At 43.9% G+C, this 25,959-nt stretch overlaps 1 protein-coding gene across 7 annotated transcripts in view; it reads right to left on the minus strand.

Moving 5' to 3' along the window:
* Positions 1–25,959, minus strand: part of CYRIA (CYFIP related Rac1 interactor A) — a 107,137-nt gene that overhangs the window by 28,604 nt on the left and 52,574 nt on the right. For 6 of the 7 annotated variants that reach the window (XM_040622893.1, XM_040622892.1, XM_040622898.1 and 3 more), the window contains 2 exons: positions 25,170–25,265; positions 5,600–5,679 (listed from right to left, as the gene is read on the minus strand). In XM_040622893.1, the coding sequence (XP_040478827.1) occupies positions 5,600–5,669 (70 nt within the window). In that variant the 5' untranslated portion in view covers positions 5,670–5,679; positions 25,170–25,265. The remainder of the gene's footprint in view (positions 1–5,599; positions 5,680–25,169; positions 25,266–25,959) is intronic. The other variant, XM_040622899.1, reaches the window with a different exon arrangement.

Consider the following 25,959-nt stretch of genomic DNA (forward strand, 5'->3'; position numbering starts at 1 on the left):
TGAAATTGGAAGGATTATTAGAAACTTTTATCAACAGCTTTATGCCAATAAATTAAGCAATCTGGAAGAGATGGAGGCCTTCCTGGAAACCTATAATCTACCAAGACTGAAACAGGAAGAAATTGATTTTTTAAACAGGCCAAGTAATTATGAAGAAATTGAGTCAGTGATAAACAACCATCCAAAAAACAAAACTCCAGGCCCGGACAGTTTTTCTGGGGAATTCTACCAAACATTCAAAGAAGAAATAATACCTATTCTCCTAAAGCTATTTCAAAAAATAGAAACATAAGGAAAGCTACCAAACTCATTCTATGAGGCCAATATTACCTTGATCCCCAAACCAGGCAAAGACCCCATCAAAAAGGAGAATTACAGACCGATTTCCCTAATGAATATGGATGCCAAAATCCTCAACAAGATCCTGGCTAATAGAATCATCCATCATGACTAATGAACTTTCTATCTCTGTAGATTTGCCTAATCTGAACATTCCCCATAAATGGAATTATACAATATGTGTTCTTTTGTGACTGGCTTTTTTTCACTTAGCAGAACGATTTCAAGGTATGCCTCCATCAATACTTAACTTCTTACTGCCCATTCGAGTGAATGGATATACCACACTTTACGTGTCCATTCATGACTTGATGGGCATTTGGGTTGTTCCCACTTCTTGGCTGTTATGAAGAACGCTACCGTGAATATTTATGTACCAGTTTATGTGTGGACCTGTGCTTTCATTTCTCCTGGGATGTTCTTAGGAGTGGGATCATTGGGTCATAGGGCAACTTTCTGTTTAACATTTGAGGAATTGCCAAACTGTTTTCCAAAGCACCTGCCCCATTTTACCTTCCCATTGGCAGTGTGGGAGGGGTCTGATTTCTTCACATCCTCACCAACACCTTTACTATTTTTTCTTATGAAGTGCTATCTCATGGTAGTTTTGATTTGCATTTCCCTCTTGGCTAATGACAGTGAACGTTTTTTCCTGTGTTTATTGGTCATTTGTTTATCTTTGGAGAAATATCTACTCAGATCCCAAAGGAACATTTTGATAGACAGAGTTGTTTTCTGAGATAGAGTTTCTTTGAAGCAAGGTGCCGTTGCATAGATTTTAACCTACTGGAACTTGTACCTGTCTTGGAGACCTTCTACTCCAAAGTGGATAGTGTGTGAAGGACTGAAGAACTGTATCACTCAACAGAGTCCTGATTTGTGGCTAACTCTCTACCATCTGCGTGGCAAGAGAAAAATAGGGAACTGAGAACTGAAAGGAGTCTTCTGTGACCAGTTCCAGAGACCTCAGCTCTGGATCGGAACTCAAAAGGTTGCTTGGTCAGCTCCGCTGTCCCAAACCCTAGAGTGGGTTAATGCTTCACTGGGGTGCATTAGTTAAATGTGGTACCCAAACCAGCTGATCATCAGAACCACCTGGGACATGTGGGCCAAAGCAGATTCCTGGAACGAGGCCACTGAATCAGAATTTTGGGAGAGACTAAGACAACTATGTAAAAACTATACCCACCAGATGTTTCTAATGATCATTTCAGTCTGGGAATCACTGGAACTATTTCGCTGGAGGGCTAATGCCTGCTGCCCACTTTGGGTGCCATGACGAGTAGACTCAATTGAACAATTGTCAACAGACCTTCAGGCATACATCTTCCTGTACCCTGTCCCCAAAACTATCACTCAGGCAAGATTAGGTTGCATTTTATTCCCCCTCTGTCTCCCAGCCTTCAAAAAGGAAATGGAAATATGACAAGGAGGTAGAGACAGAAAAAGAAAAAAAAAAGTAGGGGGATAAAAAAACCAACAACAATAAAAAAGATGTTAAATGGTTGCATAGAAATGTGAGCACAGAGTGTAGAACTCACTGCAAAGGTCAGACAAGAATTTAAATTAAATCTATACAACTGGAAAGCCTTAGGACAGATGTGTCTAATTTGGTCTTATATTTTGACCCAGCTTAATTATATCTATTTGACCCAGTTCAATTATATTCCATCACTGACTTCAAAAAGAATATTCAACACTCAAAGTAGAGGTGCCAAATTCATTTAAGCTGTTGCTACATGCTGTTTGGCCTTCCTTCCTCCCTCCGTTGCTTTCTCCTTAACTCTTTGCAGTCCAGCCTCTATATGCAAAGCAATACGTCTTGAATCTGTTCTTCCAGCGGCAACAGTAGCTGGGCAGCTCACAGCCCACCCCGCCATTCCCTTCCCAAGACTTATTCGTCTGCAGTCCTCTGCAGCACGTGAATCCATTTACAGGCCCTCCTTCTTTCGTGTCTGTGCTCTCCTAACTGCCGCGATCTAGCCTGTTCTATTCCATTCCTTCACATGGCCAGCATCTGTTACTAAGGCTTGGTTTGGTGATCCGTGCTCCATGCTCAACATGGGGCGAAGTGCTGGGCTGCAAACCTGAGTGGGGCCCGGACCCTGCCATCAGGAGTCTCGGCTTCGTAAGATGTTCTCTTTCCTCTACAATGTAGTCTCTTTTCCTGATCCTCTGACTCATCAACCACACGTTAAGCGTGAGCATAGCTGAAGTTCCCACGTGCTGAGCTCTTATCTGCTCTCGAGTTTTCCTCAGGGAGTTCAGCTATTCCTTTTGTAGGCAAACCCCAGTTATGGACCGCTAGCCCTGAGCTTCTGCCATCGCCATGGTCTAACCTGAGCCAGACTTCCATTTCCGCCCGCATTTCCTTTCAGTAAGCACGTGCTGCTCTAAATTGGGCCTCTTGGCTATTCTTCAAACACACCCTTCCCATTCGTATCCTTATCTCCACTGTTGGAAAACTCCCCTCCCTAATGCTTATAGAAAAATCACCCATTCTTTAAAGCCCACTCCAAAGGCCACCTTTCGCTAGAAGACTTCTCCAATTCCTTCTGTTGTCTTCCATTTCCTGAAACGAAATGCATGCTCTTTCTTCATCTTTACTCCCAGTCCACAGTGTGGTCTTAAGCCCCTTATTTTTATCTTGTCTTGAAAAATGTGCCTATATTACCCTGCACACTGGTCTGCGACCCCAGTGACTATCCTTGTTTAGCTCTGTTTTCCCAATGTTGCCTGGCTTATGGGGGTGTTCATAACCATATTACACCTACCACTATTGTGCTGAGCTGAAATCTACAGACTCACAGAGAAATCATGGCCACAGCCTACCTCTGCTACCCTCTGGTCCATCACCATTCTTTCTTGAAGACCACCTTTAGGAAAGAGGATTTTCAGGATCAAGAAAAAAGTAATTTTTCCATGAGATGTCTTATTTCATAGATAACTAAGACGTCCCTCTCTAATCAGGAATAGGATGATGGCTGCTGCACTTCTAAGAGGCTGCTTGCGATGGGCTCTCGGGAAGGAGAGCCAGAGACCTGTGTTCTGTCCCAGGTCCTTACTCATTCCCTCTGTGACATCAGCCCAGTTATTTATCTTTTCAGAGTCTCAGTGAAATAATGTTAACCTTCTCCTTGGGGTTGATGGGGAAATAAACAGTTCACATATTTTTTTTGTAAATTTATAGTTTTATAAATTTAAAAGTTTTCCTTACATACTACTGCTCTAGTCCTAATGAGCACCAAGGCATGAGAACCCAGTCCCCAAGGAACCTTGTTAAAGATACTCTAGCATATCTACAAATGGAGTTTTTGGTACCATAAATCATCATCAAAATTCAAGATATTTAAATGTTCTTTTTAGCCACCATGACCTTTTTAAAAATTAAAAAAATACTAAGAAACTATCCAAAGCACAAGACTGAGCAGACTAGAGTGTTGGGTCACAGGAGGGAGGAAGAGCGACAGTCCCTCTGCAACAGCAGTGGGCCAGGAACCTCCTGAGGCATAACCCCAGAAGGCTGGTACTCCAGAGAACACCCAATGAAAACTATTGCTTTAAATCCCTACAGCTTGTAATTTTCTCACTTGGAAGACTTTTCAGATTAGACTTGACAAAGAACTCAATACTACTCTTTGTAAAAGCATGGAAAAGCAAGAACACAAGAACAGCTAAATGAACAAGTGGGGGCCACTGAACCTGGTAGGCCTGTATGACAGGATGTGCAGGTGCATGTGGAATTTAGAGCTTCAAAAAAAGTGCAGGCACTTAACTCCCCTAGGTGTTTATATGCCGCCCACCCCCTCCCCCCAAGTTTTGAATGAATAGAGTATTTTATCCTTCACCACTGTTTTGGACTTTGTACATGCTGGATGCCACAGTGTAACATTTAAGCGACAAGAAATGGATGGAATCAACCCTACATGCAAGTAGTAAGATTAGGGGGATGGGATAATAGGTCATTAATCTTGTAAATTTTTTTAAAGTTATTAATAAATCTTCATTTTAACAACAAGAGCAACAACAACAAAGACAGGTGTATTGGAGCTGCAAAAGTTACACCAGGAACAAAAACCATTCCTTTGACGTATCACATCAATCTGGTATTGATCCTGCCCATGTCACTTACCAAATCCCGCCAATTCTAACACGACCCAACCCAACCCAACCAAATCCATCCAAACAGCAGCAGCAGCAAAAAGAGTTAAGCCAGAAGTGAAATATCCTTCATTGACTATAATCTAGAATCTTTGATATTTTCTTAGAACACATGAGCTTTGGGATTACTTTTCCTTTTCATGCAGCTTTCTCAGAATTACCAAAGACGCTGAAAAGACGTATCTAGGGCACCTTTGCTTTACTGCATCTTTGAAGGGCCTTCTAGCATTTACCTAGAAAATCTCTGTTAGCAAGTTTAATCTGTATCTAAGGAAATTCTAACTTAATTTTAATATACATAAATACTTGAAAAATTAAAGTTTAAGGCAGGTTAAAGTTTGCAACAAATGGTGAATGCTGGGAAAAAGGACATTTAATGTGCTTGCTATTGTGGAATTGTAATTTAGAAAAAGGGGAACATAAAAGTTAAGGTGGAAACATGAGCTTTAGCTAATAAAACATGAATGTGTCACTCATCTGCAAATATATTCAATCAAGAAAATAAACAAGATAAGAAAAATCCCTCCATATTTCTTCAGTCATAATTCACAATCCATTCTACTTTAGAAAAAAATTAAATTTTTGATAAAAGAATCACAACCTTCAGATAAAAGGGGTATATCTCAAAAGTTTGATATAGTTTTATACAGTCAAATAACATAAACAACAGACCCAGATGACTCAAAAATAAATATTCTAAGACTATTTTCTACTTTTGATAATTTTTTTCCTGTCTAATGATATCTGTTTTATATTAATCTATGTAAGTTACTACATGTGCTATTTTTCCTTAGAATATGATACAGCATTTCATAAAATTCATTAAGAAAAATACATGATGATGATTGATGCTAGCTGATGAAAGTGATTGGCTCTAAAATCAAAGAAAACTGTTGACACATTAAAAAGATATTCTATTAGATTTTTAAAGGAAATAATAGGAAAAGAAAGAAATGAAGTAATCTTAGAAGACTCAGAAAGAAATGCATAGTGACATTTGAATTTAAGCATCATATAAAATCTTTATAACTTCTCTAACAACAAGCTATAAAGAAAGCAAAAAAGTTCCCATCATTGTCTTTTCATTTTTGAAACTTACTTTCAAAATCCAGGAAAAAATGTGGATAGTTTTCAATTTCCCTGGTAAGGACTTTGAGCAGGTTTCCCATCCCAGCAAACCTAGGAGAGGCAACACAAAACCAAACACCATTAGCAGGATGAAAAAGACTTCTTTTTTTTTTTCTTCTTTTCTTCTTGTTCTTCTTCTAAGGAAGAAAAAGATAGACTTCTTAAAGGGTTGGACTTATTTTATTGACTTGCATAAATCACACTGGACCCCCAATAGTTGCATCTGAAGACCAGATATAAAGCATCTCCATATCAGGTGGTGACTGATAACTTAGCAACTTCTTCCTGAATCAGGGACAGATAAATATCTCTGAGGTTCTGGATCTCTAAAAGTTAGGGGTATGTGGTCTAAGCCATATAAAGTAGGACAGTGAGAAGAATGTCACAAGCTGTCTCTGGAGAACACACTTGTGTTTTGTGTCTCATTCATTGTAATGACAATTAACCAAAGAACATACTATTCTAAGAATCAGGTATTTTAGTTATAGGAGGCAGAGGTTAAGTATATTCTACATTGGTTCCTTCTCCCCTTCACCAGTTCCCTGAATCTTTATAGTTAATACTTTAGCATTGCTTTGTGTCATTTCCACAGATGTGGGAACATACCATGTTAATGGACAAGCACAAAGAGGGCATTATTATAGTATCTGTCCAGAAAGGAAGTTTCTTAAAATTTCTGAGGAAAAGAGTTTAGAAAACATAGATTTAGAGCCCCAGGGACCCCTCATGGCCTGTACAGGAAGCCAGATTTCCCAGAAGTGCAACTTCCTGGCAAATCAGAAACTGATAATTTGACATTTCAGTAGTAACAAGATTGGCTACTTCATGAAGTGCAAATGTGAAAAGGTCTTGATATTAATACAAAAAGTTATTTTCAATGAAATTACAGTGTAATTGCATGCGGGGATCAAACCACCAGAGAAACAGAGATTTGATATATATTTGCAATCCCAACTTAAAAAGAATAGGGAAAGCATAGTTATATTTAGGTATATTTCCATTGCTCTCAGCTCTAGACATTAAACTATCTTCTTCAGGAAGCCACTGGTCCATTCATTCATTCGGCACATAGTCATGAAGCCGCAGTTTGATGCTGGGTGCTGTACTCTTTGGAAGGCATTTCTCTAACTCGTGACTCAGACACCTCAGTTTGTAAAGGATCAACTTGAAAAATCATTGGACCAGGAAAAGAAAACCGCAGAGCTGCAGTTTTCTGTGCACGGGGCTTCAGACAGTGTTTGTGCTGATACAGGAATTCCTAAAAATACACCACTATAAGAAAGATGTAAGGAGGGGAGAGTGCTTTGTGTGAGACAGTATGTAGCCAGCAGTTCCCTTGGATGCAGAAGGTGATATTCTAGTCCTCATAATCCTCCCCTGAGAAAACACTTCCCACATCATCCACGGAATAGGCCACTAATGCGAAGCTAGAAAACAGCCTGGGGAAGCCCGATTTCAATCCTAGTTCTGTGTCCTGCTACCTCTGTTAGCCAGGACAAGCTGCTTAATCTCTCCAAACCTCAGTCTTCTCATCTGGAAAATGAATTTTTGAAATGTATCTATTTCATTGAGTCCTGAGGATTAATGAGATCAAAACAAAAAATGCTTTGCACACCACTTACAGGAAGTACTCAAGAAATGTTATGTACTACTAGTATGGATAATGATGACGATAATTACCACCATCATCATTATCATGATTATAACAGCCTTCAAATACTTATTTAGGATTATCCTACAGAAGATGGGTTAATAGGTCATATGCCGCTTTAGGGAAGAGACCTGGGGTCACTGAAGAAATAACAGAAGATGATCTTCATTCAATGTCATGAAAAAAAAAATTTAACCATTCCAGTTGTCTGACTATTGAGGGATTTGCCTTGTGAAAAAGTGAGCTTCCTATAACTGGTGGTGTTTAAGCAGAAATGTGCTCTATCAGCCTGTAAAAACATCATAGAAATGAATTACGTGTTGGGCAGAAGGCTGGACAAGATACATCTTAGACTTCTGCCATCTTGAGGCATATGAGTATCTGGGCATGCACATACACGTGCGTGTGCACACACATACACACCCACACACATGCACTGGGAAGCAAACACCATGCTTCTCTTTTCCAAAAGAATCTTCCCTATTCTTTCTGTCATTTTTCTCTTCCTCCCATGCCTTTATGCATATTTCTATTTAAGATGTTTTTGAGCAAAGCTCTGCATAAGGTAGATTCTGCCAAATTAAAGCTCAGAACTGGCGTAGCCCATCCCTGCCACTGGGCAACATACACAAACCCTCCTGAGTCTCTTGGAAAGATCCGTATCCAGCTTAATGAACAATTCTAATTCAGACCCAGAGACGTTTCTGGTAGGAAGATGATTCTACTGTTTAGTAGCGGTCCCGATTTTCACATAAAATGCCTTAATGGAAGTCAAATATTCTTGATTTTCCTGGCTTTGCGCTATCAATGTGTCACAAGAGACCTGAATGGATTTAGCTTCCTCCTAAAACTCTGTCTTGTGCGTGATTTTACTGTCAGACTACCTGGTGGGAAATATGTCAAGCCTTTAAAATTAGTAACAGACTGAAAGGAACACACTCAAATATCAGCCGGCTACAGAATTCTATCTGTTCAAAAGGTCATTTCAGCTGGCTGGCTGAGATGGTCAAACATTTTGCAACATGATTCTAGCATCAACTGTGGTCAATTAAGGAATTCCCAGTATTCTAGATGTTTCATATCCCCAAAATGAACTGACTGGAACGATGACTGTGGGACATTATGTAGTATTAGGGGTCAAGTCTAGTCCCATGGAACCTACATTTCGAAACACACTCTTTAAATAAGTACAGAAAGATTTGATGCTTCTTGCTCCTCTTCAAGGTCACCAAGAATTCATGAAAGTGTCTTCTGGTTTCAGGTCTGCAAAGTGAGTTACTATCACACAGATGGTCACTGAGAAGAGATTCCAGGGTCCACTTGGAAGGGACCCTCTTCCGTGGGGTTTCTACCACAGCCCCAGCTATATCTTCCTGCCAGTGACTCTGCAATCTTTGCAAATAGCTCCTCACTGTGCAGAAAATACATTTCTATGCAGCACGTTACTAGTGAGATGGTTTAATTCATTCATAGGAAGATTTCTAAAATATTTTATCTTGTTCAATAAAAGAACGTTAGATACGTTATTATACGTTATCAGAGAATGCAAATACTCACTTGCATAGCAAGAGTGGGAAGAAGAGAAAAATAAAAGTGGAATAGGAAGATGAAGGGAGAGAGGCAAGGACTATATGAACTACAGGACATCTGGGCCTTAAGGTCTTCGTGTGTACTGGAGATAAGGGTTCAATTTCAACCTGAGCTACCGCCGACCAAAGCAAAGGAGAAAAAATGGTCTCTTTCAAGATTTGGTGTCTAGAAAATAAAAACAAATGAGTTATGCTGAAGAAGTAGAGGTGGGGGTTTGGGGGTTTTTTTGTTTTGTTTTGTTTTGGATTAAATAGAAAAAAGGAAAAATTGATCAGAGCTAAGAGGCAGCAGAAATGAAGAGAAATCTCCCCTGGCTAACAAGAGACAGAGGAAGTCATCCATAGCTGGGGAGGAGCCAAGGCTGAGAACTCCCGTGGGCACGGGAGTGGTTTCCAGCCGAATGGGTGGCAGAGCGGCTTGACAGGCAGTCCGGGGCTGTGCTTGAGAAAGCGGGAACCCCACTTTCCACATTGTCTTTGGTAACTCCATGGCTACAGACCGGCTGCTGGGTCTGTCCCAAGGGACGCCAGCTACTTGCCATTCTCCCCTGTGGTGTGGGAACTTCTATCGAACAAATACAGATACCCAGCAGGTGCCCTGCATCTCCTAGGATGACCTTAACCTGAGTCCCTTAAAATGATGATGATGATGATGATTCTGATGATGATGATGATGATTCTGATGATGATGATGATGATGATTCTGATAATGATGATGATTCTGATGATGACTCGTGGCAGTTTCTGTAGGTAAAGAAGCTGTTTATGAAAGTTCCAAGGATAGGAAAGGTCTCCTCAGTAATGCAAGAGGGAGAGGAGAACCAATTTGAAGGAGAGACGTATAGCCAAAAATGTACATGCTCGGGGTGCCTGGGTGGCACAGTGGTTAAGCGTCTGCCTTCAGCTCAGGGCGTGATCCCGGCATTATGGGATCGAGCCCCGCATCAGGCTCCTCCGCTGGGAGCCTGCTTCTTCCTCTCCCACTCCCCCTGCTTGTGTTCCCTCTCTCGCTGGCTGTCTCTGTCTCTGTCAAATAAATAAATAAAATATTTTTTTAAAAATGTAGATGCGAAAGTACTAAAATACTGGAAATAGAGTCACAAAGGGGGATGGTAAGAGGGATTCTGGGCAGAAAAGAGATCAAGTAATAATGTATAGAGCGTGCTTATTACTCAAAAAAGTATGTTGTCTATATTGTGAGGTGTAGGCTTACTTTAAACACACATACACACAACTCCTTTGCCATCTTCAGAGATCGTCTTAAAGCGAAGCCTTCCTGGGACTTGTTATAGCTACGGTGTGCACCAGAGTGCTGTGAGATCTGAATTCATTTCTGTGAGGAGAGTCTGGCAGGGGTAAAACAAGGGAAGAGGACTAGGTGTTGACTATCAGATGAAGAGAAAGGAAAGGTATATCAGTTGGATAAGGTCTTATTAAGGGCTGGGCCCTGCAAATACACTCTCTGACTCTTTTACTTGGGAAGTCTCTTGCTTTTGGAGAATAGCATTAGAAGGTGGTTCTCCTTTCATCAGTTACCACTCTGGAAGGTCCTTTGCTCTTAGAGGCATCAGTCTCCTTCCACTGCTGCATTTTCCAGGGCTACCCCTTCTCTACCAAAGCAAAGGTCCACTGGGTTCTTGGCATCTTGGCTTTAGCTACCGGCTGGGCCTGTTTGCCCATGGCATTGTAAGCTAGGATTCACTGATAAAGATTAAGACATAGTCTTGAGAATTTGAAGCACAGAGTAGGTCAAAATAACAATATGGACAAATGGTATTCTCAAAAGACGTACCTCTAAGTAGTAGATGAAGGAGATCACCCAGAAAAATCTGAAAGAGCTGTACAAAGATAAAGTACCACCATGGGGCGCCTGGGTGGCACAGCGGTTAAGCGTCTGCCTTCGGCTCAGGGCGTGATCCTGGCGTTCTGGGATCGAGCCCCACATCAGGCTCTTCCGCTATGAGCCTGCTTCTTCCTCTCCCACTCCCCCTGCTTGTGTTCCCTCTCTCGCTGGCTGTCTCTATCTCTGTCGAATAAATAAATAAAATCTTAAAAAAAAAAAAGTACCACCCAATTCTCCCATTATTCTGGAGCAATTCATTTCATCTCTGAGTCTTGGGTTCCTCATCTTACATAATAGTCATATAATAACATCTTCTGCATGACGTTCTCGCCAGGACTAAATGAAATGGGTGTGAAAAGATTGTGTATACTACAAAATGCCATGCAAATATCAGCTCCAATTATTCAGCATTACAACTCATTTTATAGTTTAAGATATTCAGAGAATCAAAGAAGTAGAATACCCCCTGACTCACATAAGTTCCATTTCTCTTCATCTTTCATCTTTGGTCTTGTAAGATCCATGTATCTTTATGCAAATCACTTTTGCTATTGTCAGGTCGATATTTAAAGGCAGTAATAGTTAACACTGTAAGATATTTTTCTATGTGCCAAATACTGTATTTTAGATATATTTTTCTTATTTTATCTTCAAAGTAAATCTAGGAGGAAGGTATCTTTTCTAGGGATTAGAAAATTTACGATTATTAAAATTAAATGCAGAAGCTGCTTGAAAAAAATATAAATTCTTATAAAAACACCAAATTTTCAGAAGAACAATTTTATGCAAGTTTGTAATAAGTAGAAGCTGAGGTCTTCAGATAACTCTGTATACATTATTAGCCATTTCCAACACAAAAATTCCAAGCATACACAAATGCTTCTGAAAACAGGAACAACTAGGTCACTCTTTTAGTACATGCTAGAAAAATCACTGAAAACTGCAGATTTTAACCAAATGATTGTGTCTATGATTGTGTCCCATTTCAGAGATAGAGCATAAAGTCCAAGGAAAGCATAAATATCTCATGAAGAAAATCCTACCAAAGCGACTCATGAAACATCTCCATTGAAAAGGAATGAAGTGTCAAAGGACAAAGGGGTAATGTATAGATCTGCCCGCAATCTAAAGAAGAAGAGATTAGGATTACTGCCCACTTGGCCCCAGGAGACTTGGTTCCTTCCAGTGTTGACCTTCCTCAACACTGATTCTCTTGATGACAGTGACCTATCTAAACAAAAGGAAAAAGCAAACTCCTATCCCAAGACAAGGGAATCTGAGAGCAGTCTGGTGGAACGTTCACCACCCCTCTTTGTTTTTTAAAATAAAAGAGACACCTGTAATAATTACTAGAGGGAGTTAGTCAATTACTTGTTGAACAGCCTGGCTACACAGGGCACACGGGGGTGGGGTGTGCAATGACAGAAGGCCCCTCAGGTGTCCGGGGACACACCTCCCGTCCCGGGAGCTAGCAACAGGCTGAAGAATGTGAGCCACCCAGGAAGCATATAGCACCTTCCTGATAAATGAAGTGCTCAGAAATGGTGACTGAACGTCCAGGTAACAGTATGTACTTGGTACATACTAAGAACCGATCAGAGGGATTATAGCTTATTATTCTATTACTATACACGAGAGGGACAAGAACACCCACATTTTATTGAGTGCCTACTGTGTGCCTGGGGCTGTGCTTGAGCCTTCCCACATTTTAGTTCACTCAAAACTCACAGCAACCCTCGAGCTCGCTATCATTATCTTCATGTTTATTGGACGAAAAAAAGGTTCAGGTGGTGAAATCATCGTTCTGAGCACTGCAGGAGAATAAAAGATAGAGTCACGTTTGACTTTGAGAGTCTGGGACCCCGAAGTCTATGCTCTTTTCCCCACAGGAGGAGACCTGGAGCTCCAGACCCCTAAGTGGTCTCTATCTGGGGACTTTGGGAGTCCATGAGCTGTGGAAACCACACCCGGGCTCGCCTGTTATCACACGCATGCGCTCTCTTGTCTTGGAAGAGGATCCACAGTTTCTGTTCCCTTCCAAAGTGGCCTGTTTCGCGTGAGCCCTGCTCAGTGCCATAGATAGGGAGGGATGGGAAAACTGCAGCAGGTGGAGTCTTCCAGAAAAGCTGGCTTAATTGAAGTGAGCTGCCCTGAGGGCACGCAAAGCATGCTGAGGGTCTGGACTGGCCAAGAGAAGCCCCCCACCTGGGGGGAGGGCGGGGCGGGATTCAGGGATGAGAGGAGAGCAAAAGGCAGAAGCTGGGTCACACTTGTCAAGTCTTCCAAATGCAGAGGGCTTATTCCTCAAGGTTCTTTTACTGCTATATAATTTTGAAATGGGTCCTTTCGCATTTTTTTTTTCCAAGTAGTCTAGAAGGAGGGCGTTTCTCTAGTCACTGTAGGAGTGTTAACAGTGCCTGTAGAGACAGCCCTGCATGTCCCTGCCAAGGGAGGCCCTCATCTCCCAGGGGCGACAATTTGGGATGTGCACGTGGTACTTTCGATGACTACTTTCTTGGCTCTGGGCGCAAAGCGACTTCCACAGTAGTTCGCTCTAAGCCTGCTCAGTAGAAAACAGACTCTTAAAAAATAGTTCTCTGCTAACATTTCCAGTTCCAAAAGAAAAGAGAAAATTAAAGGACACACACACACACACACACACACACACACAGAGGCATATATACATATATTTAATTTGGAACTCTGTTTTTGTTTGGAAGGAAAAATTGAATAACAGCATTAGCTGTATTCCCAGAGTGTAAAACCAAATAAAACCAAACTGAGCTTACTTTTAAAAAATGTGGTCATAGTTTGTGGGGAAACTAATCTGTTTACTATAAGTGACACATAACAAAGGACTCAGGCCAGGGTGCAGGCATTATTGTGAATGCTGACCTTTTCCTGCATCCACCAGAATTTCAACGCCAATTTTCTTGCTTAGAGAATAGGTCACTCAGAAGATTTCTTTAGTAGCTATGACTATTTGAAAGGAGAATTACAAAGCCAAGGTCACCTTTACCAATGAAGAACAGAGGATGAGGAAAAAAATAGATAAAACAGTAGCCCTGCAAGTTTTTACCTTCTAATATTTTTCCTTAAGATTTAAGATGGCAAATACCTCGTGCCTCTATCGGAAGGGATGGGTTTTGTTAGCACTTGGAATGAGCCAATACCTTCTAGAATCTACAATTCTTAACATCCCTGCCCCTGGTGAAAACATTTTAAGAACTCAAAGAATTGGGGGTGCCTGGTGGCTCAGTCGGTTAAAGCATCTGCCTTGGGCTTGGGTCCTGATCTCAGGATCCTGGGATCGAGCCCCGCAGAAGGCTCCCTGCTCAGCGAGGAGCCTGCTTCTCTCTCTCCCTCTACTGCTCCCCCTGCTTGTGGCTCTCTTGCTCTCTCTGTCAAATAAATAAATAAAATCTTAAAAAAAAAAAAGAGAAGAAAAGAAAAGAAATCAGTATTTTGAAGCATAAGAAGTTCTGGTAGATGCTAACATTTTTCTGCAACACAGCATATAAGCCACAGATCAATCATGAATATAACAATGACGTATATTTATATCATGTCACATCTTTGTCAAAGAGCTGTCTGACCACATTCAACCAGCATGTGCCAAATGTAGGAAAGGTATTATTGGATCCATTGTACAGACCAGAACTCACAGGGCAGGCACAGTAAGTGTGCTTCCCTAAGTCTTCCAGATGGATTCTGGACTTCCTGATCCAGAGTCCCAAATGTCATCACAATACATTCTATATTCGAACTAGGATCATTCTTTTATAGCTCCTATTTGTACAAGAAAGCACTTGCTCAAGGACCCAAAATACATTAGGGCCAAAGAAGAGACCAGAGTGGACATATCCTGCCTCTCAATCTCATGCTCTGTCTGCCAATACAAAAGGGAAATGGAACATCCAATCCATTCTTTAAGATATAAAAGTTACAGTGCAGTGTATTGTTGCCACTGGAGGGTTTCTGCTCCACGTTCAGAAAGGTCTCACCAGAAGTGCTACTGACGACCCAGCAAGGACATGCCCATGGATGGTTCATACCATTGTGCACACTTCTCTCTGCCCCCACCTTGATTATCCTAATTCCGACCCTCAGCAGAACTTGCCTGCATCCAGCAAATAGCCCCCAAACTGATCTACCTGACTCCAGTCTTGTTACCCTGCCATTCATCGTCATATGACTGGCAGCGCCCTCTCTCTAAGCACAAATCTAATTACGTTACTTCCCTGCTTAATAGGCTTCCACTGCTCCCCAGTGCCCGCAGGATATAAAGCATCCAGATACATGCACTGGGCACAGAAGAACCTGGCCTCTGGCCTCTGCTCATCTCCTCTGTCCCCTGTCTTCTTCCCTATCCAGGGACCCTACATTCCCCCCACACCCTGTGCTTCTCTAAAAGAGCCCTGCTCTTTATTGCCTCAGGGCCCTTGCACATGCTTCTCCTTCTGCTCCCAATTACAATGACAACTAACATTTTTTAATGCTTTGCAGGCCATAGTGATGAGAGCTTCTCATGTATTAGCATATTTAAATTTTTACAACAACCATAGGAGGTAGGAACAGTTATTGTCTCAATTTTAGAGATAAAGGAAGAATCTTCAAGATTTAGAAACTTGCTCAAGCCCACAAGTGGCAGAGCAGGGTCTGGAATCCAATTCCACGTGACCTTTAAGCACTGGTTTTGGCAAGTGCCTCCCCGGAATTCCCTTTGAAGTATGAGTTTGGAAACCAGGGCCTTCAGAAGGAGCCCCCTGCCTCCTCCCTACTCTTTGACCCCACCTCAGGTAAAACAAAATCCCCTCCTCGAGTGAGCTCTGCCTCTCTCTGCTCACCCAGCGTGCTGTGTTGACTATCAGCCTGGACCCTGATTACACGCTTTCTCCCTCACCTCTCTCAAGGTCAGGTCTTATTGGGCAGGGCTCTTTCTATACCTTATTGTCTTCCCAGCACCTAGCACAGGGCCTGGCACACAGTTAACACTAAAAAATAGTAAGTAATCCTTAACTGCTCTGCCCTGTGGTTCCAAAGCATCAATTCGTCTAAGGCAAAATAAGAAAAATAAAGGCTATGTCATCAGCCTTGCAAAAAGCTAAAGCTATTCAAACATTTCTACACAGCCGTGTTCTTATTTATTTTACAAAGCAAAGGTGAGAGTTGCATCCTAAATCCCCAAAGTTTATTTTGAAATTTTACTGGTTTATGAAATTCAAAAATCTCGGGACTGCTAACGTGGTCAGTTACTTGCCCGGTCTCGGGAGCAGAGCTCCAAGGGGAACCTGGTCTCAGCTCTCAGGCCAGTGCCCCCAGCTGGATCCTGCTATCGGCCTTACATCGTCTTATCCTAAGTCTGACCTCCCAACTACAACAGCACCCTGAGAAAAGCAGGCCAGCTGCGGCTTCAGGAATGTTTCTGGGGACTGTCTGTGAATTTAGGAGGGCTATCTACCGTTCAACCGGATCAACACGGTTCAGAGCTGGAGAAATCATGACAAGGACCAGGATGGCAGCCGCCGTCGGTAACACCAGAGGTTTGTAGACTCCCTACCCTGACCTGCAAAGCAAATAACCCCTCTGGCTCGCCTCCCATGAACCATCAGCAGCATCCAGGCAGTGGTCCCAGGAGGCAAAAGTAAAGCCCTGATAGCCTGCGATTCATAGGGCTCCCAGATACATTCTCCGGTAACCACAGAACCCCCTGGTACAACATTTACACAACTTGACTGCTTTGAATTATACATAAAACCAGTTAACCATCAGCCTATAATACATCAGATACAAAATAGGGCACTTTAAAAAAATACCTCTCGACTAAAATAAAGGCACATTGCCTAAAGGACATAAGCACCTGTTTTGCTGGGGGGAAAGAATGCACCAGTGGAATGGAGCAGCTCAGCTTATAAATTCCGGGAGCTGGAATTTGCTAAGCCGGGTGAGCGATTATAGATAGCGGGGCTGGGCTGGAATGCCCTCCCCCATCCGCCGCTTCTGTAACGAAGTCGTAAGGTTCTCTGTGGTGTTGCCGAACGGGTTGCCAAGAATCCAAGAGATGATTTCATTCTGAGATGAAGGAGGAAAACTGAAGTAGAGTGAGTCTATCAAAGCACTTTCATCTGACAATAAAAATGAGTTAATGGCTAAAATGTGTTTTCAAAACGTTTTAACACTACAAGTAATGGCACTCAAACGGGAAAATGCCTTGAATATTCTCATCGATCATTAATACCATGGTGTCCCTCAAAAGGGCCTGGCGTTCCCCGTGGAATACAGATTGCTAGAGTCCAGTTGTAAGGCAATCCGTGGGAATTCTCCAAAAAAAAAAAACAAAAAAAAAAACAAAAAAACACCAAGAGACCATTACGGAACGGCACGATTAAGTGCAGGTTTGAAATAGCCCTTTCAATATCTGAGTTCCGTTTTCTAAAATAGACTATTACCTCATCATAGCTAATTTCCCCATAAACATCAATATTAAAGCAGCAAAAAGCCTCCAAGAAACGAGGGCAAAACCCGATTCTTTTTTAGGGAATGAAAGTCAACACGCCCCCCAATTTCAAATGTTCGTGAATATGGAAACAGTCAAACGGGGACTTTGCTCTGCACCAGCCCACCGCTGGGAAGTCATTAGTGAATTTGTTCCCTTTTCACTTGTGAAATCAAGAACACGGTTATGAGCAAACGGGTTGATCAGCCTGCCCCTTACCCTGAAGGAGGGCTGACAGTCTCAGCCCACCCAGGCCAGTTCTGCCTAATTTCAAAGGGAAAGTGACCCCTTGCAGAGCCAGCAGCCTGGGGACCTAAGCCCTAGTCCCAGAAATGCCTTTCCTTGGGTAGTTATATATTTGACTTCTCTGGGATGGCCTCAGCTCAGTCTAAAAACCCGAAAGGAAACACCAAGAAGTTACTTAAAATTTGGGCTGTCCAGACCATCAGTGATTTAGATTAAACACTGTCCATTCTCTTTGATTATAAATCTTCTTTTTCCTGAATTCCTGCTCAGGTAAGCAGCTCTAGAAGCCCCCGGCGCCCCTTCCTCTGAGGGAGGAGCTGACAAGGAGTCCTGGCGCATGCCCTCTGGGCCAAACCCGCCCCCCCTGACATGCTGGAGGATCTCTGCTCTCCCTCCTCCCCCTGAGTGCTCCTTCTCAAGTTTCCACTTCCTCTGTCTAACCTTTAAATATCGGTCTTCAGTTGTCTCTCTTCACACCTTTCCCACCCTCCCAAGTGAGACCCTCTGGACTCCCAGTTCTTGCCCATATGCTGAGGACTTCTCAACCCCTAGCCCCAAACTGGACCTTCGTCCTCCACTCCAGGCCCGCAAATCTACGTGAATTTCCCGAAAGCACAGCGATTTGGGGGAGGATTTTAATATCCTCCGCAAATATCCCCCCCACCTTATTCAATGAAAGGCATCGTCATTCAACTAATTGTATGAGCCGGAAACCCGAGTGTCATTTGAGATTTCTGCACCTAGGACACTCCACAGATCCATTCTCTGTCCAAACGATCCACTTAACTTTCCCATCTCCCCGAGATCCACCCCTCTCCATGCCTTCTCTTTGCAGCAATACCTCCTTATCGCCTCCAGTCACTATCCCCAACCCCTCTCACCCCCACTAATGCGACACCAGATACTCTAAGCACCTCAGCTCATGTACTAGTCTCCGAGTATGTCACCGGAAATGCCACGTGCAAAATGAATGCTGGTGGATTAAATCTCTTCCATTTCTGTTATCTTACAATATAACATTAACAACAATGACAAAAGGATATCCCCTCGTCTCTGCCTGGTTTTCATTCCATGGGCAGCTGCCTCCCACATCTGTGCTTGAAGTTTCTTTGCCTCCAGAGTTCACCGTCAGGTGGTAAAATATGACCTTGCAGGTTGATGCGCAGGGAGGTATGATCAGAAGAAATCCTTCTGGGAAGTGAAAGCCCCCTGGAGAATCTCACCACCACCACCCGCCCCCCCCCCCAGTGCTGTGGGTTGACTTGATTTGTAAGGCTAGATTCTCAGATGCTGAGTTTTCTTAAACTGGGGTCCACCTGTATAACAAAGGAGACTTGGAATTGACGTGTCAAAGTGTTAAGAGTATTACTTCCCAGGTCAAATTTATTATGAGGGGTGCGGGATGTCAAAAATTATATAAGTACCAAAAAGACCAACAAAAGCCATTTCACATTCTAAAAACTTGAAGAATTTGAAGCCAGGGGAGGTTGGTATGCTCCATTACATCTCAAGCATGAAGGGCCTGAAAACCTCCCTTGAAATCTCAGAGGCAGGAGTGGTTCTGCTTTTGTTTCCTGTTTCTGAAGGCAGCCATCAGCTTGATTTCAAAGTATTGGTCACGGCAGACCAAACGAATGTTTTCAAACAAAATCCCTGGCTTGAACCCCAAGCAAGTGATGGGGACCATCAACCTGGGCTGGGACGGGAGAGGAGGGTGGGGTGGGTTTGCTGAGCACTGGGAGCCGTGGCTCTTGTGCAAGGAGCTGCTTCCCTAGGCAACTCCATGGCGAAGTGGGACGTGGGGTTAGCTGGACAGAAGGCAGGCGTATGTTAGCATAAATGTTTTCCAAGCTGGCTGTTATATTAAGATTAGTACAATTTTTTTTTTTTTAACATGGTAGTCAGGGCCATAAAATCTGACCCAGGCCTCCCTTTCAAGTTTCAGCTCCTTTGAAGGCTATGTACTTTGGTCACACCAGAATATGGACAGTGCCAACAGCTCTGGCCTCCTTCTTGCCCCCCCCCCTTTGCTTATGTTGTTCCCTTTGCCTGGAATGCCCTTCCCCTCTCCTCTGCCTGCAGATGTTCTGTCTATCTTTCAAGACCCAAATCAAATAGCATTTCCTCCCAGAAACCTCCTACCTGACTCCCAGGCTGAATAAACAACCCTCCTTGCTGTGAATTCTTTCAAAGGCTATGTCTTCTTCATTTTCAAAATCTGATCCACTTCACTTCATCCTCCCTCCTCCTCCCCACCGAGCACCAAACACGGGTCCAGCACAGCACACAGCCCTCTTCACTTGTCTGCTGCCACAGATCGGAAGTGTGAGGGGACAGTCACGGCATAGCAACAACAGTGGGATGTCAGCTATGAATACACTCTACAGAAAATAGTCATTGGTAAGAGGAAGAGGTCATAGAAGCATTTCCCAAAATAGAAATATTTTTGGGTGCTTGACTCTGTTGTTTTATGATCGCAGATGACTTTGAGAATCTGATGAAAATCAGCCTTCTCAGAAAAATGCCACAGAGCCACATTTTTTTTTTTGCATATAATTCCAGGACATACTATAAACACACCGAAGCCCGGGAATGGAAATTCCTCATCTGTTTTAAAATCACCCATTTCAGCGTACGGGCAGCCAGACAGGACGAGGAAGGCATCTTCAAGTGTGTGGACCATGGACCACACTGAAAAGGAAAGAGAATCCTTCGGTGGGAATACCATGCAGTCTGGACACCTTGGGCAAGTCCTTCTACTCTTCTGAACCTGACTTTTCCTCATCTGTAAAATGCAGACTATACTACTTGCTTTGCAATGTTGCTGTTGGGGAAATAAAGATAACGCAGATTAAGTAGCTGGTGTAGTATCTGGCATGCAGTCAGCCCCTGACAGCAAATACTAGTTTTCTGCACCTCCTGTCGTGCATAGCAAAACCTGCAGCCACAACGCAAACAAGTCATTTCCCTTTCAGCAATAAATACTGCACTGCTGCTTTGGAGCAAGGGAAGAAGGCCGACTTAGACCACCGCCTCGGTGAAGACGTGAAGCCGCGTGCTGAACGGCTGCTGCGCGCTCATTCGCCTGGCTATTAATCATACAAGAGCCCATTTATGACAAATGCAGGTCCCTCCCCTTGCATGACAAGGCATATGGGTCCACAGAGCCCCATTATCCAAAAAAAACAGAGCATTGTGGGCGACGCAGGCGAAGCCGAGTGCACACACACAAGCGGACATTGTAAGGCTGTTTGCACAACCCCGCAGTGCTCCTCAAGGATTTCCTGCCAAGGAGACATTTAGATCTCGCAGTCTGCTGCAGACATTTGCTCATTCAACATGGCTTCAGGCAGCGGGCTGGAGAAACCCGGGTGCGTGGTCCCCTCTGCTGGCCATCCCCAGAACTGCATGCCGGGGATCCTGGGATGATCCGGCACCCCAGGTGCTCTCAAGACCCCAGCCTCTTCTCTCCTTGCCCTTCTTAAGCAGTGCAGTGCAAAGGCAGGAGGTTTGGGGGGATCTGGAAAGCCTCGTTCAGATCTCTCCAGGATTAGCTTTATTAGCTGCAGACCTTGGGCAAGTCCGATCTTACTCTCCTACATGGAGCCCACAGCGCTCATTTGCCTGTGGCCCGGCCTCGCATAGGTGACCGCAGAGTGGAGCGCTTACAGATGGCCAGTGTGCAATGCACGCCTGCCTCTGGGCGGGTGGGTGTTGTCCTCTGACCCCTGGAGCTAGGAAAAGAAATCAACAAGTGCCTCCTGGTAATGTCTTTGCTTTAAACTGTAGCCGACGTTTAGAGCGGAAGTGTGACTCTGTCTTGTATCTTATCTCTAATGCTTTCTTCAAATTGTCCCCCCTTGTTTCCATCATGTGCCGTGTTGGCCTGGGCAGCGCTGTGTGTCCCCTCAGGCTTTATTTCATCCGGCACCTGAAGTGCCCGATCTTCAAGCCATGCTTCACTTGAAGGGGGGGGGGGGTGCGCTGGCAGAAATTCTCGGCCGGAAGCTGTGTCGGAAGGATGAGCAAAAGACCACGCCCTTGAACTCCTTCAACTGAGCTGGGTCTGCTTCCTGACTGATGCTCAGCGTAGCAACAGCAGCACCGACTTGGGTTGAATCCCAGCTCAGCCAGCTCGTGAGCTGGGTGGTCTTAATCAATGTATTTAACAACATTTACTTAACCTCCCTGAGTCAGTTTCAATATGAGTAAAACAGAGATTATTTCAACCTCTTCAAGGGTGGATTTTGGAAATAATGAGACAACACAGGTACGCAGCCAGATGCATAAAAGGTCGTTGCCATAACTATTACTCTTGTTATTTTTATTGTTCCAACCACTGGTCTTAGTTCTGTCCCCCTGGCCATGACGAAGAGCTCCTCCTTCCTACACAGTTATTGGTATCTGCGAGGCCTTTCACTACCATCTTGGAGATGGATGCTGATGATTTCCAAATTCATACCTGTTGCCTTGATCCCCTCGCTGGAACTCCCCACTCATATATCCAATTGACTCCTTGACTGTAATAAACAGCTGAAACGTAACACACCCAACACTAAAACTGCCCTGCTCCAGTCTTCCCCAACTCAGCCAATGGCAATTCCATGTTTCCAGATGCTCAGTCCGAAAAAGCTGGTGTTATCTTAGACTTCTCTCTTTCTCTCACCCCATAACCAAGCTAACAAATCTTACCTGCTATACTTTAAAGATGTATCTTGAATCCAATTGCTTCTCACACCCTTCATCGCCAATGCCCTAGTTCAAGCCACAAGCCATCACCTCCTGCCCAGAGTATCATAGTCGCCCCTTAAACAGATCTCCCAGCTCTGGTCTTGCCCACTCCCAATCACTTGGTTAACTGCCTATGTGGCAGCTGTAATGATGTTTTAAAAGTTGCATCATGTCACTCCTCTGCTTAAATCCTTTTAGTGGTGTCCTGTTTTACTTAGAGTAAGGTACAAGATCCCTATCACAGTCAACAAGGCCCTATGTGATGGTACCCCAAGTGGTTCATCCCCTGCAACTTCCCCTCCTTCACTCTGCTTCAGCCACCTCTGCCTCCTCACCTTTTCTTTTTTGAACTTACCACATATCTTTCTGCCACAGGACCTTTGCACTTGCTAGTCCTTCTACCTAGAATGCTTTCCCCCAATATATCTGCATGTTTTTTCTTTAGGCCTCTGTTCAGGGTTTATTTTTCAGTGGAGCCCAACCTAACCACCCAGTCCAAAATAGGATTTCTCCCCACCTCACCTCACCCCACCCCCAGTCACTATCTATTTTTCTTTTAAATCTCTATTACCATTGACATATGTACCTTCAACTCCTAGACTAGGGCCTGACACGTAGTTGGAACGCCACGCGTACGTACATTTGGAATGAATGTAGCCATTCATTCATGAACAAAACTCCCATGACCCCGTGGAGCTTCTCTGTCAACAAAACCTAAGTTCTTTCCTCCACATCCCATGGGAGGAGAGGCTCTCAGGTCATCTGCTATTTTGGTCAGACAAGGTCATTTGCATAAGAATGAGGGAGAAGTAGTCACTGCAGGGGATGGGGAAATGCTGGCCAGTGAGAATGGTCCTAATGAGGGACAGTATGAAACTGTAAAAGAGAAAGTGCATATTGGAGGGGAGAGGAGAGGAGGGAGAGAAGGTCAGAAGAATCAGTTGAAGACTGATTATGCAGGAACTTTGTAACCAGAGAGTAGGACCAGGGATATTCCTGAGCAGAAATGCACCTTGGCGCCTTGGGTGGGTCAGATGGTTATTGTGTCACCCAAGGCCTGAAGGACACTGGACATATCATTGACCGTAATGCCTCTGTAATGCCACCAAGTGCACAGAGAATCATGGGCTCTGCGTCCTCATCTCATTTTAGCCACTCATTTGCTGCAGAACCTTGGAGAAGGTCATTTCCTTGCTCTGAGTCTCATCTTTATCATCTGTTGCCCACCAGGACTGGTTCAATGAGCTGGGAACTCCTCCCTATCCCAATGTCTGAGGGTTTTATACAGTGAAATTGTGCGACAATTTCCAAATACACATCCAGGCAACCTAATGCCATGAGCTGAGTTAATTAGAACGGGGAGACACCTCCTATGTAAGTCATAGCATTCCACACGAACAGCACTTCTGCAAAAGTCGCCCTGGTCTTGCTCCTTGAAGTCATTTGGATTTCAAGCCGTTTCCTTGCCAGTTAGCAAGGACAGTGATGATGGAACCCCAGCACTTTCAAATGTCCCATGCTGTATCAGAATTGGCCACTGCTGACATCAGGGAGGCTACAGAGCTAGTCTGTGATAAACAGTAGTAATTCTGAACTCTGGTGGAATGTTGGTAAGACTACAGAGAAACTGTTCTCAAGCCTTGTGTATGTTTGAGGCTGCAAATGTCATGAAACGCACAGGCGTGCAAACTACAAAGTGGCCCCAAAGTAGCTCTAGCTAGGAAGCAATGCTCGGACGGCCTGGATTCATCTCTCCTGTGCCTCCAAAGGTCTAATGTGACATTCTCTCATTCAGACCCTTTTCTTTTGGAATCTTAGAAGCAATTGAGGACCTGCCATGCCCTAGCCCTAGAAGCCCAAATCAGCTCCCATTGCAATTATAATAATAGTACAACTGTAACATCAAGGCACTAGGTTGGGGATACTTTGCAAACACCAAAGCTCTGTCCTTTGGCTTTCAAATTTCAAATTAAAAAAAAAAAATCCATGAGATGATGAAACAATGATGTTAATACAGATCCCCAGGCTTTGGAAGTCTAGTTACATTATGTAGGAAATGGCAGCATTTCGTTGGAATAAGTAATAAGGCTTTTTCAAAATTTCTAGAAAGTACCACCCTAACCAAAGATTTTGTTTAGTTGGCAAAACTCTACTGGCTCTACCAGGCTATCTATCAATTTGTATTCAATATAATTTAGCTGATCCCCCACCACCAATGAATTCCAACACTTCTCCTCACCCCGGCACTTGCTCCCAGGTTCAAACGACCTCTTCCTTGTGATGACCCTAATATCCTCAATACCTAGCAGAGTCCTTAATAGAATATAGAAAGTTGGTGAATCTAAAGAATAAGTACATGAACATTTGCTCATATTAGAGACCCATGCTCAGTAAGACTCGGTCCCTGCAGTGGTCTGAGAGCACAATACACTGAGGGCAAGAAGCCATATTCAAAGCCCACTGTAGGAAGGTTCTAGGGAGGTTTGGGTGAAGACGAAGTGTTCTGGAAAAGCCGTGCAAGAGAAGAAACAACTCATCTGGTCTGGAATAAACTGGAAAGATCTCATGCAGAAGGAGGCTGCGGAGTCGGGACGGAGAAGCTCTCAGCGGACATCCGGCTACTGGTGAGACCCAGGAGCTGGATGGAAGACAACCCCAGGTCCCCCACCACTGAGATCATGCACTCTTGGTGAGGGTGAACATGAGGGGTCTTGGGAGTGACAGCTGTCACACCCCCAGCTTTGTGATCTCTGGGCAGATCCCAATCTTCTGGTTATGATGAAGTGGTGGGACTGGTTCTCCTATGTGTGTTTACACCTCCTCTCAAGGTAGTTCTCTGCCAGGTAGACTTCCATCCTCCACTGGCCTGGGGCCTGCCCCGATGCCTGTCCCAGTCCCAGGGTGGGGGCTCTGCTCTCTGCCTCTCGCCAGAGCCCCTGGAGCACTCACACACCACCCTTCCACATTCCAGTCACTCCTGCTTACCTGTCTGCCTCTCTTCCTAGAAGGTGAAAACCTCCAGGACAGGATCTAGGACTTAGGCTTGAATCCACAGCCGGCCACTCAGGGAATACGTGTTTGCTAATAAATGAAAAAAAAAAAAAAACAAGTGGAGAAATGACAGCATGAATGCCAAAATCCGTATCCAAGATCTCCTGAGTCCCAGCCATTTACTTAGAAAGAGAAAGAGGAAAGGAAGATGGGCAGGCAAGAGAGGGAGAAAGAGTGAGAGGGAGGGATAAAGGAAGGAGGGAAGGGAGATGGAAAGGAAGGAAGGAGGGAGGGAGGGAGGAAATGTTTTTCCCGCTTTCACCTAGTTTAATAAAGATATAACTAGTTTCTGGCATATGAAGAAGCAGATAGGGATCTCATGCTATGCTTGAAAATTGAAAGAAAGAAAATTTGAGGCATCTGAAAGGGAAGGTACACCCTCAGGGATGTACAAGTGAACTGAAGACAGGCGGCAGGCTTTGAGAACAGCTGCCTCACCCACTTGGAGGAGATGGCCGGTACTGGGTCTCACAAAGAGAAGCCTGTGACTGGCCCCGCCTTTGGCCCCGCCAATCAGCTGCGGAGGCCAAGCTGGGAGAAGCCCAAGGTCAGGGACAGGAATGACAAAATAACATGTCTCAGGGCTGTGGATTCCCATTTGTGGATGCCTCTTTGTTTGCTTTTTAAACATTTTATTTATTAATTTGAAAGAGAGTGCTGGGGGAGGGGCAGAGAGGGAGGGAGAGAGAGGATTGTAAGCAGACTCCCCGCTGAGTGTGGGGCT

This window comes from Ursus maritimus, unplaced genomic scaffold (assembly GCF_017311325.1).
Source record: "Ursus maritimus isolate PB19 unplaced genomic scaffold, ASM1731132v1 scaffold_6, whole genome shotgun sequence".
NCBI lineage: Eukaryota > Metazoa > Chordata > Mammalia > Carnivora > Ursidae > Ursus > Ursus maritimus.